Source organism: Papilio machaon, chromosome 11, assembly GCF_912999745.1.
Source record: "Papilio machaon chromosome 11, ilPapMach1.1, whole genome shotgun sequence".
NCBI classification, from domain to species: Eukaryota; Metazoa; Arthropoda; class Insecta; order Lepidoptera; family Papilionidae; genus Papilio; species Papilio machaon.
The window spans coordinates 309,409-324,656 of NC_059996.1; the positions used below are offsets into that span (position 1 = coordinate 309,409).

General features: G+C 32.8%; 3 protein-coding genes across 3 annotated transcripts in view; 2 read left to right on the plus strand and 1 right to left on the minus strand.

The window, feature by feature from the left end:
- Positions 1 to 1,858: 1,858 nt before the first annotated feature.
- Positions 1,859 to 3,213, minus strand: LOC106709582 (ras-related protein Rab-39B). Its single transcript, XM_014501406.2, has 3 exons — positions 3,003 to 3,213; positions 2,571 to 2,922; positions 1,859 to 2,245 (listed from the first exon to the last, which is right to left on the minus strand). Exons 1-3 carry the CDS (start codon positions 3,108 to 3,110, stop codon positions 2,037 to 2,039), a joined length of 669 nt encoding a protein of 222 aa, XP_014356892.1. The 5' UTR covers positions 3,111 to 3,213; the 3' UTR covers positions 1,859 to 2,036.
- Positions 3,214 to 3,532: 319 nt separating this feature from the next.
- Positions 3,533 to 5,926, plus strand: LOC106709580 (THAP domain-containing protein 1). Its single transcript, XM_014501402.2, has 4 exons — positions 3,533 to 4,028; positions 4,107 to 4,221; positions 4,636 to 4,828; positions 5,251 to 5,926. Exons 1-4 carry the CDS (start codon positions 3,956 to 3,958, stop codon positions 5,884 to 5,886), a joined length of 1,017 nt encoding a protein of 338 aa, XP_014356888.2. The 5' UTR covers positions 3,533 to 3,955; the 3' UTR covers positions 5,887 to 5,926.
- A 2,064-nt stretch (positions 5,927 to 7,990) lies between these two features.
- Positions 7,991 to 15,248, plus strand: part of LOC106709605 — a 104,298-nt gene continuing 97,040 nt past the window's right edge. The window contains exon 1 of the mRNA XM_045679975.1: positions 7,991 to 8,247. The gene's annotated coding sequence lies outside the window, so the exon portion shown is untranslated. The remainder of the gene's footprint in view (positions 8,248 to 15,248) is intronic.

Sequence of the window (15,248 nt, forward strand, 5' to 3'; positions counted from 1 at the left end):
AGCTTAAGTTAACTGTGATTTCTTTTTCTGTATTCCGTAATGCAATCGTGTTTTAGTTTGATTCGTAAGTGCTGTAAAAACGAATGTATGTTGAACATAGAAACTAAACTTCTCACGACGATCTCAAACCCAACAAAAATTCTATTTTTTAAAATTTATTAAGGCATTGGATATCGGTGTCCTTGAGCCAACAAAAATTCTATAATGTTGAATGCCAAAGATTAGGCAGGTCAAGGTTCATCACTTATCGTAGAGATTTACTCTTATAATTTATAGGCACAAGATTACTTAGAACAAAGGTAAAATACTCTCTAAAAAAGTGTGGATTACTCAGCAGATATGACTAGGGGTTTCCATAGGCGAAACACTCGCAATAAAAACTTATCATTCCTTTTATTGTCTTTGAAAAAAAAAACAAAGACAACTATAATGTTTTAATTTAATACAAATGTCAAGGCGAAATTTCAACATGAGCTTTATTAGTTAAAATTAATTCGAAATGTTTCATCTGTGTACGACCTCTTATCAGCTCACCTTTGCCTCGCGGTAAGACAGACACAATAACGTTTAGAAAATGGGCCATCCACTTGACTTGGCAGGTCAATTATAATTAAATAGGGCAACATTAAAACAAGATAATGATTAACAAAAACTTTACTGCATTCAAGCATTATAATAACAGCGTAATTATGACGTAGTACATTTATAAATAAAATGTCGCTTAATGTATACGTATATAAAACAAACCATCATATTCCATCATATATTGTTTATAATTTTGAGCACAAATTTATTTTAATAGGTCTTATATACCCAGTAAATTCACAATAGAACTGTTTTCCGATTTGAACAAAGGCAAAGGTATTTGTTTTATTAAGTTTTTTGACATTATAATTGAGGCGTTAAATATTTTGCATTATTTGATGGATGTTTAAAGATATTATCTGTATTCTAGAACTGACAATGATCGATTATGGCGCCAAAAAAATATTGACATAACCAAAAATTTTCTAGATACAAACAATACAGTACTATATTATCTTTTTTTTTTAAACATACGACTACAAAGGGGATTTTCAATTTTGTCAGAACATATTGTTATACATGTGTATGACAGTAGAGACTCACCATAACAATTTGACATTTTGAATGAATTACATTCAAAGAAGACTTAAATATACGTCATCTTTGGATGGATATAATAAAGAAATCAAATTAGTAAAAACGTTGTTTTATTTAGTTTTTTCGATGGGAAATTTGTTAATGATATTAAAAAATAAAACTATGTACATTAAAAACTAACAATTTGCAAAACATTTATGTAGTATATAATGTCTTTGGTTGTGATGTAATAAAATAAACATTGTGTCAATTGCTTGTGCTTTTTTTATGAAAGAAATTAAAAAAAACGTGGACCATGTCATACCAGATGGCACTTAAATCTAAGATTTTTAACATACCAAATCTTAGGCTTCATGTAACAATTTAAAGGCATTTTTAGCAGTCATACTATGTCACTGAAACATGTACTTAAATTTAGTATTTTATATTTTTAAAAATTTTGATGACACTATGTGATACCAAAACACATTGTTACAATCTTTATTAATATTGATAATAATATAATAAAAAAATTGTAATGTACAGTCAAACAAATTAAAACAATTTTTCAATATATTTCTAAGAATGGATCATTACACAAAACAACTTAAGCTTGACATTTTTTGAAAATGACACATTATAAAGAATGCATCATTGCATTATGCCAATGTCTTTGTATCCATTAGGTGCCATTAATTGCCATAAAATTGTGTAATAAACAAGATAATTAAATTACAGCAATTTAAATTAACCCTGCTACCAATTAGTGAATTATTCAATAAAAACTTGTAAAAAAAGAAAAATTGATGCATACTTCAAATGCCATTGCAAATGTGTGCCAAAAATATCTACATTATATAGTTAATTTATACTTACGTAATATATAACTATTCTAATTACACGAGTCAGTATGTACAAAAGAATATATAATTTTTTTAGCAGCACGTGGACTGGACAGTTTCTGCCTCAAGCAAGTTGAAATCCATACCATTAGGACGGTTGAACCCTGTTTTGATGCCATCCCAACCGTCTTCCACTTTATATTCACCAGTCTGAATGCGATTGTACACTTCCTGCGCCACTAATACAAAAGCCTCTTCAACATTAACACCAGTCTTTGCAGATGTCTCTACATGGTGTAGACCTGGAAAAAATTCCAAAGTTCATGATTTAATGTATTTTTTTTGTCCTGAAGTATTTGTAGAGTTTACAAACACAGGAAATTAACTGATAGATAAAATGGTCTGTAAAAAAATTGTTATAAAATAAAAATAAGTAAACAGACTAAAGTCTAAGTAATAAACAAAGAACACTGTAAATGTGAGTATTACTGAATAACAAACAAGCAAATTTATGTTAAGTAGATTGACCTTGATTCATATAAATATGTACCTTATCAGGCGACAACTTTACAACAACTAAATACTGTATAAAATGAACATGAAAAGTTATTGATAAACAGAAATTACCATTTTCCTCAGCAAACATCCTGGCTTCCTCGCATGTGACTTCTCTTCTAGCACCATTTTTATTGTCTGTACCAACTAAATCAACTTTGCAACCCACCAAGGCAAAGACAGGTCTGTGTGGTTCAATGTGCCTCTTGGCTTCCATCATCCACAAGGGTATGTGCTCGAAACTTGATCTGTTACACACATCATACACCAACAAAGCACCCACCGAGTTCCTGTAGTAAGACTTTGTGATTGATCTGAATCTCTCTTGTCCCGCTGTATCCCAAAGTTGTAATTTAATTCTAGTGCCATCCTGAACCTCGATTATTCTGGCGAAAAAGTCTACGCCTACTGTCGGATCGGAGAGCTAAAATTAATGCGTAATATGATTGTCAATTAAAATGAAATTTAATCACAAAGACAAAAACATCAGTATGTGATACGCACCTCAGCGAATTTCCCATCCGTAAAGTATTTTAAAAGGGAACTTTTTCCCACCGTACTATCACCAATTAGGATGAGCCTAAATTGGTAATCAAATATTGGGTCAACCATTTTCTGAGCATATAATCGTAAAAGACAAAGATATCGTCAAAATTATGCGTACAAATGAAATTGAAATTAAAATCAGTGTGACATTTCATTGCATCACAGAAAATAGAAAACAGAGCACAGATAAACATGAGTCATAGACTCATGTGACGTATCCTAGTCATAGACAACATGTTTTTGTTTACATTTTATTGTCAATCCAGTGATTCCCAAAGTGGCTCAGCTGGACCCCCTTAGGCCCATGGGGTCCACAGAAGATCTGGCGGCACAGGAAGAAAATTCGGGGTTTCGCAAGATGCAACAAAATGTAATTTAGCAGCCGAGGTAGGGGGTTTATTTCAACTAAACCGGTAAAATTTTGAAAATAGTCTACGAGTAAAAATTTGGAAATCTCTGTTTTAGTCGGATAATGTCATCACCATGTTTTATATTTTTCTATTATCTGTTAAAATATTTTACCATGGAGTCGTGGAATGGAAAGCAAAAATTATTCTTTGATTAAATTGGATTTATCTTGAATTTAATAAATTGTTAAGAAAGGTTTTTTAAATGTTATAATTGGGTGTCATATACAATTTATTAAAATAGTACTTACAAGAGAAAATAAGAAGAAATATCGGATTTAAACGTAAATGGCTCGTACTAGTAAACTTAAGTCTATAACCTGTTATCACAGGCACTGTTCCGGGCGTCTCACCAAATCAATGTTGTAATTTTTATCGTTAATCATAATTAAGGTTATTTGGGCTTCGTAGTCATGTATTTTTGAGGTTAAGACCTAAAAAGTATACGAATTCACGATAGTTCTCGTAGAAATCCCTCCAATTTATGTCGGCTGCGAATTCTCAATGATGAATTTTAATCAAGGGCTTACGAAAATGAAAGAAATTGAAGATAACAAGTCAAAATCGACTCCTGTTGGTAAGTGCTTACTTTGATACACAAATTAATTTTTTAATTCAGGTAAAATTACTTAATAGAAATGTTTACCAATTTTAGCAATGGTAGCACCTGAACTTAAACAGAACGCTGAAGCCGATACTGAAATAACGAAAAATTGCGCAGTCTTAGGATGTGAGGAATCAAAATCCTTAAACTCTGATTCATTCTTTAGGTAAGACATTTAACTTGAATGTAGGAGTTTCAGTGAGAGGTTATGTATAGAGTAACCTCTAATGCTACTTGTTTAAATTTTACTTCTGAAAATTTTATAATAATTTTCCTTAGGTTTTGATGGTATAGGACCACTCTAGTTTACTAATGTTCAAGTTTATAGCCTGGAATTATGAATAACATGTTAATTACTAGATATTTCTCTACTACTTTACTACCTTGTTAAGTTAAATGTGTATGTGAACTAATGGTTGTTCAAATATTCCAGGAACATCTTTCAATAATCTTTTATAATATTTCCTATAGTGCTGTAATAAATTTAGTTGAAATGTTATAATATGTAACTAAATGTATGATATATTTAATTGGCAAGTTCATAGTGAGAATAATGTTTATCACAGTATATATTTGATAGATTTCCAGAGGATGCAAACTTGAGACAAATCTGGACGGACCTGACAGGCAGAAACAATTGGACACCCACAGACTACTCATATATTTGTGTGCAGCATTTCTCCGTTGATTGTTTTGAATGTGATGCCGAAAATAGGGTTGTTCTCATAAACAAAGCTGTACCTTCGTTGAAATTACCAAATCATGTTTTAGAGGTAAAAAGTTATATGACATTTATATAAAACTTAGTTTAATAGCTAAAGTCGGTAGAGTTCTTTATTGTATTAATTATACTAATTTGATAAATGCGAATGTTTAAAGGAAGGATTTTGAAGGTATCTTCAAAAAGGCTCAATGGATCTTGATGAAATTTGTCAGAGATGTAGAACATTGTTTGGAAGAACACATAGGCTACTTATTATGTTTGTTTTTATTCCGGGTGGACGGACACGCGGGCGACAGCTAATACTTAATATTTTTACTGTATAGTAACTATATAAGCTAAGACTTACATTAGTAGATAATCCGTTGCTGTATATAAGTCTTAGCAATGCCTTCCATGTGACTTCCTGTTATTGTCACTATGTGGATAAGCATTATACATTTGTAAATCAAATAAAAAAGTTTTTTTTTTTAGGTGGAGTACATTGATGAAGAAACATTAGACAATGATGATGACGATGAGGATTATGAAATGGATTCAGATGATGAACATTATAACAAATCAAATAAAAATCCACGAGACAATCATGTAACTAACTCAAATGATAAAAACTTTTCCGAAGATGAAAATATTGAGTTATTAAAACTATTCACAGAGGTCCAAAGAATGCAACGACAAGCAATCGGTCTTAGAGATAAATTAAAAACTAATATGAGAATATACAATAGACAGAACAGATTTTTAGGTCGATTGAAAAAAGTTATTGAGACAAAGAAGAATCTATTGAACCAGAAGAGAAAGAAAAAGTCGAGAATTCTGCTTTCTTTGCAAGATAAAATTAAAGAAGACACAAATGGATTGGTATTGGCAATGCCCACCAGACATACGGATGATTTAAAGAATTTTGCCCTTAGTATTTATAAGTATTCGCCTCAAGCTTACATTTATGTTAGAAATACACTACGGACATTACTACCTAGTACAGATGTGCTCGAGTCTTGGGTGAACTCGGGCTTTGAACCGAAGAATGTAATATCTGGTACCACAATGTTAAAAGTGGTATCGGAGCAGACTGAATCAGAACTATCGTGTAAGGTGTCATTACATTAAGATTTATTTTAGATTTTAGATTCAATCTATTTCCTCAACACAGAAAAGTAAATTAAATATTTTTCAATGATGTGGCTGTTTTATTTCAAGTTAAATAATATTGAAAATATTTAATTAATTAATTTATTTTTGAAGACTGATTTAGCTCTGTAATGACATTTTCACACCAAATGTATGATGTGAGGTGCGAGATTCTCCCATTTTTTTTAAAGAGTTTCGTGTTATACAGCTTATCAGGATTTAAAAAATACAGCATCTACTATACAGGTAAGTATTTCCCTTTATCAAGATACTGCTGCAAGCTGTTTCCATGCGGCTTTATTCGCATGGAATTCCATTCATTTTCGTTATACAGAAAAACTTTTATTGTTTGTATTGTGTAAAATTTTCAATTGAAAATGTTAAAATTCAAATGATCAAATGACAATGAAGGCATAAGCTATTGGCTGAGAGTTACCGTTACCATGGAAACACTACATCTTTGCTACTATTGGCTGGCAATTTTTGTCCCTTTCTCGTATAGCATTTTTTTTTTCAATTTACTCACCCCTTAAATTTAAAGGCGTTAAAATATATAACTCAATGCGTCTCGTAAATTACGGATTTATTATTATAAAAATAATTATTCAAAAATATGGTCCTTCATTAGTAAAAAAATGTGTTTACACTTTATTATATTAATATAGGTAAAATTTCGCGATATTAGCGTTGTATTTTATTTGCCACTCACTCACTCACTCATTACAGAAACAAACTGCGAGAGTGTATCGTTAGGACACTTTATTTGTAAAATGCAATTATGTATTACTAACGTTACTCTCAGTGCTTTGACGAATGTAGTGAAACTTAAGCAGAATTTTTATTGTAAGTCTAAATAGGTAAGAAATTAATATAGTGAAAAAAGTTTTTATTAATTTAAAAATATTTTAATGCGTAATGTTTTGTGGTGAAATCTATATATATAAAAGAAAGTTGTGTTAGTTACACCATTTATAACTCAAGAACGGCTGAATCGATTTGACTGAAATTTGGTGGGCAAGTAGCTTAGAACCAGGAATAGGACATAGGATAATTTTTACCCCGTTTTCTATTTTTTTTATTCCACGCGGACGGAGTCGCGGGTAAAAGCTAGTAAATAATATAATTTTACCAAATGTTCGGTTTATATTTACCTGTGTAATAAAATTAAACCGTAATTTATGATAAAGCGATAGAAAACGCTTAATATATTAAAGTAAGTTTTGGCCATAAGTGGTAGAAATGATCACATAAGAAAGTATTGAAATTGAATGTGGATGGCTATAGAGATAAAGGAACACCAAAGAGAGTACGGATGGATTGTGTGAAAGAGGATATGCGTAAGACAAGAGTGAATTCATATATAATGGCTGATTGAGATGTATGGAGGAGTAGTCGCTCTATGACGAAAAGGGCAACTTCATGATGATGATAGATATTAGAAAAACGCTTAATGTAATAACTAGGGACTCAGGTTGCGTTTTTCAAGAGCACTTATCAGACAACTTTATGAAAGTCCTCTCTAACGGAAGCATACCATATATTAGTATTTTATCTACGGGAAGCACTATTCAATCAGCTAGCCTAGGTTTTTATTCATTTTAACTTCTTTTTAGAAATTCAAATGGCACAGCAACGTTAGTATATTCTAGTTTGATTTTTCTATTATCATTATAAAAAAAAATTAAATCACGGGATTTTTTAGATTTCCGAAACTTCCTAACACTTTCAGTGCCGCTACAATTTTTAAGTATTAAACTTTCAAGGGCCTTATGTTGTATGATAAATTTTATGATCTTACAGTAAGTTTCCACTGTTGAAGCAAATGTTCAACAATCGAATGCTACCACTTAGAAAAGACATTATATTATTTGGATACAACGTCATCTTATTTACAATTTTACGGTACGTAAGCCTTCATCGTTTTTACGTTAACAAGTGTGGGACACGCTTCTACGCTAGATGGCGTTTATTTTAAAACAATTGTTAGAATGGGAAGGCGAGTCGTATCGCATAGACGAACCAAACAAAATACGTAATGGTTCCGGTTCAGTTTAGTGCCGTGATTCCCTCATCGCGGGCGGCGGTGCGCGTACAGCCGCGCGAAACTTCCAGTGTCGTGTCAACGAAAATATGTACACATCTGTTTAAATATTGTGCTGGTTTATTTATTAACAGTCGAAATTTGTGTATAAAATGTGCGCGTTTTTGTTACATTACGTTTTAACGTAATACACCTTTTGTTGATCGTATATTGTGCTTGTAAAGTGTTTTGGTGTTTTTTTTTCGTTTCGTGAAAGGATTATTCTTAACGTAATTATGAAGACGAACGTCGCATAAAAGGTAAGAGGTTACTTTGATTTACTTACGTTTTTTTTTTAGCAATAGCAAAGGAATGGAGGTTAAGGCAGAGTCAGTGAGCCGCCAGTAACAGGACTATCGCAATCTTTATTCCTTGCGCGTAACTTGCGTTCCATAAAAGTGAACCATTGGTTATGGTCTCGACATTCTATTCGTTTGAACGGTGCGTTGTTAATTTTTAACGTCAATCAACACCCTAAATGCCATTCAACACACACTAAATGGACGATAACAGTCGCTTATCATTCAGACCACGATCTATTATTAATTTCTCCTCGTTTAAGGGACAGAAACAATTTCTACTGCCTTGTAATTGAAAGTTTGTTTCCTATTCAATTCCTTTGAGTTCGAAGAGAGTGGTTTCGTGGAGAAGCGTACCTGTGATACCTACATACGGATATTAAAGCTCGCAGAAGGGAGAAACATTTAATTTAAGATAATTAAGTCCACGACCAAATATTATTCTCTCAGAGACGTTGTTTAAGCGCCGTTATAATTACGAGAAGTGGTCCTCAAATTATGAATTCGATTTTGTTTAAGGGTCACACAATTAAAGGGAGACTTCGCAATTAAGCGCTAATTTTGGATGAAGTGATGGTGTTTGATTCAAAAATAATGACTGATAACCTCTGGGAGTATCGTCAGGATTCCAAATTCTAATGAGATCACAAAGAGATTTTGTTATATTCGAAAGTTTGAAATTTCTATAAAAAATCTGTGCACCCGACAGATAAACGGGTGTATCACAAAATCTGTAGTAGATAGACGTTCATATATAAAACTAGAAGACGCAACATTTAATACAAGGCTATATTCAGATGATCGTAACTTCTGTTATTATACCATCAAAATGTAAAGAAGTAAAAATAGATCATTAATTTCATGTAAATGAATGACAAGAGAGTCGTGGGTCGTGGGCGGCTGCGGCTCTCTGAGAGATATCTAATTAACAGTCAGAGGTCACGCGGCACCGAATGAATGTCAAGAGCTTACGTCACAAGTTGGCTCTACTGTGGTCGGTAGCCAGACATTTTGAAGCTAGATACAGTATGATAATGCAACAAGCTTTATGTCACTTTATTGTTCCGGAGTGTAGGAGAAGGTGGGTATGTGGAACTCAATTTTGAGTTCTTAATATTTGAAGTATAGAATTAAGATTGGATAATTTTTAAACGCCTAATTAGAATTTTCGTTACGGCTATTCTATAAGTAATGAAACACGTAATGGATAGTAATATTAGTTTTAGCATTTGGGATCGATAATTTAGTTTGTAGCATAACGCTGTTTTAATTGCTTTATGAAGGCAGCCACCGCCGTCGGCAGGAATTTAATATTTGAGTGAGGTACGCCATCTAATTGGTGGATTCACCTCGAAAGCGCGATTAAACGCGTTATGTTGTAGCATTTTAATAGCCGCCTGTTACATGATGCGGATTATTACATTATTCATTCTTAATTGTCTCCGCGGACAGTTAAGCTTGGTGTTTAGCGGAGTTAAACGTTTTTTAATTATCCAAAGTAAAATCATGAATAAAGGGTTAAAGATGTATGGTATATTGACTGATGTTTTCAAATTATGCAATAAGGATTAACTGGCGGTGAATTTAATGGCGGTGGATATTAATTAAGATGCGCAAAATCAAAACGCAAACTAAACTACATATGTAATCTTTGCACACGTCGAGAATAATTTCTCAAGGATGTACTCGACCGGCGGCCGTAATAAATCATTCTCCCCGGCTCCCCAGCTCGGCAAATAGAATTAATAGTGGCCTACGTGAGGCCAGTAAAAGGCTTCTTACAAGTAGATTTCTCTTTACTTTTCTACCATCGACATGGAGCGTATCCATTTGGCGTTAAACGTCTTGCGATCGCTCTCGCAACAGATTCTATGTCAATAAAATAAAGTAAGATAAGATGATGATGTGTTTGGGATGAGTATGGATTTTTTTTAGTAATGATTTAGTTCCAATTAAAGAAAAAAAACTGGTAAATATTTATTATTTTTTATAAATAGTAATTAGTTTGATATTAAAAAAGTATTTGTAAAAGGGGGTATAGTACAATCTCTGTCAATCTTACAAGTTAGTCTCTCAATTTCTCATCCATCGATTCTCTCAATCTTACAAGTTATTCAGTCTACATTTTAAAATGGATAGCGACAATAACCGTGATGCAGAAGTAATTCAGTTTGTCAGCCATTAACCTCGCGTTGGCTTTACAACTACGATAGTAGTACGGTTTGCGGCCACTCACGCATCACAAAATGGCGTTACTGTCGAGTGGTATAGTGGCATGCACCGTAACATAGATAATATAATGTGTGTTGTGAGAATGTAACACACTTACCCTTTTTTAAGTGTTACGTTTAAACTAACGTGCATTTTAATGGTGTAGTTGTGGTATGTCATTTTAAATCACTCGAGAGATTTTTTTTACATTTTTTTAATTAATTTGCATCTATGGTGCCAGCGTTCATTTTATTAACATACGCACCATTTCAAATTAAATGAGTTTGTAGCAGAGTTCATCTCAGCAGTCTAATTTTTGTATTCATTTCCTTACAAAATTGTTTATCGGTATGGTTATAAACCATTAGCGACAGTAATCATTTCACACACTTATGATGAACCTTACAATATATTCACACTTCTAACATATCCTTTAATATTAATGCGTAGGACGTGGCGACGCCATAAGTAGGTAGATGTAAAGTAAACCTTCAAGGTTTTTATGTCTCATGGCCGTTTATAAATCGAACGATAAAAAAACTGAAATTAAAAGAAGGTATAACTTAAAAGAGAATATGTATGAGAATTGTAAATAGTTATTTGTAGGGAACTCCTTGGTGTTAATATTTTCCATGCTTAAATCTAAACATCTGTTTATTTTTTTTTTATTGAAAATTTAATAATAGAGCATTAATATAAGCGGTAATTAGAACACGTCAATTCCATTTATTGCGCAAACACAAAACATTTTACCTCCATGCAGGCGCACGCCGGGTTTTACAAATTTCAAAAATTGTGTGATGACGCCCACTTTATTGAGCTTGACGCTTCACATAATACAACAATTTAAAATTATAGCTCGTATTTATATTGAAAACGTATTTAGACATCTGGCATTACATTTTCTCTAAAAGATTTTTTGTTTATGGTTTCGGACTTAAAACAAAGGCCAAAAAAAAAACAAAATTTTTAGGGTATACTATGGTGTATTTGCCAGGATTTCATTAAATTGTCTTTAGAGAATCTTAACTGTTATAGTAGGGTATTTGTTAATACCTAAAATTTTTATTATTATATTTATTTTGTTATAAACGTTTTACTGTTTGTTTTGTTTATCACATCATCTCGGTATGCTTGATCGACCGTTTCTGTCACTTTTAACTGGATTTGTTACGTATTTTTTGAATTGTATCAAACGAACTGTAATTTTCGTTTCAATAATTCTTATCCAATTTTATTTCCTGCATTTTTTGTATAAAAAAAACTACAGTTTTGTACAGTAACGTGTCAATAAAAGCCTTTGTGATACTCGCATAGGTAACAATGGATTACCATTGTACAACGCGCCTCGTAACCCGTCATGGGTCAGTTTGTTCAAATAAATTTTTTGTATATATTTGAAACACATACCTATTCTTCTGGATAAGGTAAGGGTAAAGTACACGTTTAAATAAATAAGTTTTTGATACATAATTTATCTCCGATAACTAATTTATATAACATACTAGCTTTTACCCGCGACTCCGTCCGCGCGGAATATAAAATAGAAAACGGGGTAAAAATTATCCTATGTCCGTTTCCTGGTTCTAAGCTACCTGCCCACCAATTTTCAGTCAAATCGATTCAGCCGTTCTTGAGTTATAAATAGTGTAACTAACACGACTTTCTTTTATATATATAGATAAAGATAATGGTTTTGTTTCGGACTACTATTTAGTACTAGAATTTGAGGTAAAAACTTTATAGTCTACACATCTTTATTTCTTGTTGACTGGTACTATTTGTATAATTTGTTTAAAGTACATAGTAATATTATATTGAACAATAGTGGGAAAGTTAGCTCGCCAGCGGAGGAATTTGAAATAATTTACAAATGAAATCGTGAGTTCTGCAACACTGACTTCACTTCCGACCGCCCGCCCCGCTTTGATGTAATTGTTACGTAGTTGTCTTGTATCGCGAAATGTTGCAGTAATGTTTTATAATACTATAGCATTAAGGTAACAAGTTACCGTAACAAATGTAACTACAAACTACCCACGGTTAGAAATCGAGTCAAAACTTAAGATCTGCTAAACCTCATATTAAACATGCGTAGCAAACACTAAAAAGATTTCTGAAGTTTTGGCATATTGTTAAAATACATAGTTTGTAATAATATAATTGTAATTGTAAAAAAAACAATATAATTCAAATTAAGGCGTTGATTTCTAAACGGTGGTAAAACGTCGGTGCCGCGCTGACTGACCCAGTTCCTCGTGCACGCAGTGTACGGTGCACTGGCGAGTACGTTGCATACCTTGCCTTATTTATTGTCGGTCAAGTGAATACCTATGATGCACTGTTTTATATACTATTTACAGGTGTTAATGTTAATATTAAACAGTAGTAATAGTAATAATAGTAGTTGCAAACGCGCCATACTCCGAGCCGCCAATTTAATCTGGTAGGATTATATTATTATGCGACTAATGCGGCGAAGGGGTCTGAAGTGCGAGGGAGGATGCGCCTGCACATTGTGCGGGGTGTCGGGGTCACTTGCCCAAAACTTCTTACAGCGGACGGCCGTCCGTTGTAACCGAAGAGGAAAGTTCCAGAAGTCAAGGTATTCTCATCAACATTTATGGTGACCCCGACGTGATCGACGGCAGAAAGTGACCCCTTCGTCGCAATGGACAAACAAAAGTAAATCAATTTACATCGCGAAGGGACGAAACGGTAACGACGATTCAAACAGCCAAAGGAACATCGACGACGCGAGCCATAAAGGGAAGTGGTCTTTTTTCTTAATTTTAACACGCGTTTTAACAAATGTTTTATTTGTGCAAATAATTTATTTTCTTGCTTTAGGCAAAAAATAGCGTAACATCGTAGTATTGGAATATTCTAACCAGACGTAATTTTTTTCCTACCGTCGTATTAAAAATTATTTTAGAAGAAGTTTCTAGACTTTCCATTGTTACGACGCATTTTCCTACCTTCCTTTTTTTTATAAATTAAAGTGCATAAATTGCCGAATTGATCAATTAATTTCCAAATTCGTAAGTTGATTTCTGAAATGTCACATTTTCCAAAAGCAAATAACAATTAGTCCATTTAAAAGTTTATATTACTTATTTGAATACTAAATAATTCGTACTAATTGCACTTTGTATTGCTGTTTATTTCGTCGTAAAGCGTAACCAAACTATTTTTTTTGCTAGTCGATCTCCATTCCTTTAAAGTCCACAAAGGTCAACTCAATTTAAATTTTATTTGACGGACAATTCCAGGCTTCGCTGCCTGCGCACCGCCTTTTGAAATCACCGGAGTTCGGGCTGCGCTGGTGCAGCTGCTGCAGAGCTGCTGCTGGTTGCAGGTCGAGCCGCTGCGTAACATATACGCGCGGCCAGCACGGTTTGGGATTTTTATTTATTTCCGTTCTGTTCACCTTTTATCTTTTTTTTATTATTGTTTCCAAAATATTTAAATTACAATGGCAGAAGATTTAAGAACGTTAATTTCAAGTCGGTCAAAAATAAGAGCAAGAATAACTATTTATCAAAATTATTTGGAACCAATGAAACTCATAGAACCAAAAAAAATTACTGCGGTTATGTGTTCGGAATTGCAATTAAGATTAGAAAGATTTAGAAATTTATTTGATTTGTTTGATGATGTTCAAAATAAAATAGAAACACTTAGCGATGATAATTTAGAAATTCAAATTAAAGAAAGAGAAAAAATAGAAAATTCCTTTTGTAGTCTAATTGCAACAACACAGTTGATTATAGATAGTACATCCAATGCTAATCGTTCATGCAGCCATGACGGCTCAGTTCAGAGTTCTTGTGTTCATAACAATTTAAATATTAAACTGCCGACTATTAATTTACCAGTGTTTGATGGAAACTATTTACAATGGTTAGAATTTAGAGACACTTTTGATTCTCTTATTAACCAAGTAGACATGATTCCCCAAATAAATAAATTCCATTACTTGCGTAATTCTCTAAAGGGAGCCGCTGCTGTTGTAATACAGTCAATAGAGTTTTCCGGAGACAATTATAAGTTAGCATGGGATCTTCTTTGTGATCGGTACAACAACCAAAGAATTTTAGTAAATAATCATTTAAAGGCCTTATTTCAATTTGAACCTTTACCAAAAGAATCCTACAAAGCTATAAGATTTATGATTGATACATATTCAAAAAATTTAAAGTCGTTAAATAATTTAAAGGAGCCTACTGAGTTTTGGGACACTTTAGTAATTTATATCATGACTTCAAAATTAGATAGTGTCACAGCTCGCAAATGGGAGGAAAGTAGGGGTGAGTCAACTACTTCTCCCACGCTCAAAGATTTTTTCCAATTCTTGAGGAACCGTGCAGACTTTCTGGAAACTGTACAATTTAAGGGTGATGTCACCAAACTTGAAAGACAAATTCCAAAGGAAAATAAATATACTAAGTCGTTTGTAAGTTCATCTTCTGGCGTTGCTTATAATAAATCATGTATTTTATGCAAACAAAGTCATCTTCTCTATGAATGTGATAAATTCAAAGGGATGACCCTAGAAGATAGATTTAAAGAAGTTACTAAGTTTAGATTATGTCTAAATTGTTTCCGTCAAGGTCATCATCATTCTCAATGTAAATTGGGGCCTTGCAGAATTTGTAAGAAAAAACATAATTCATTGTTACATAGATATAATCCAAATAATAATCCAAATAGTAAGAATACAAAAAATAATTTACCTTCTATTAATAATA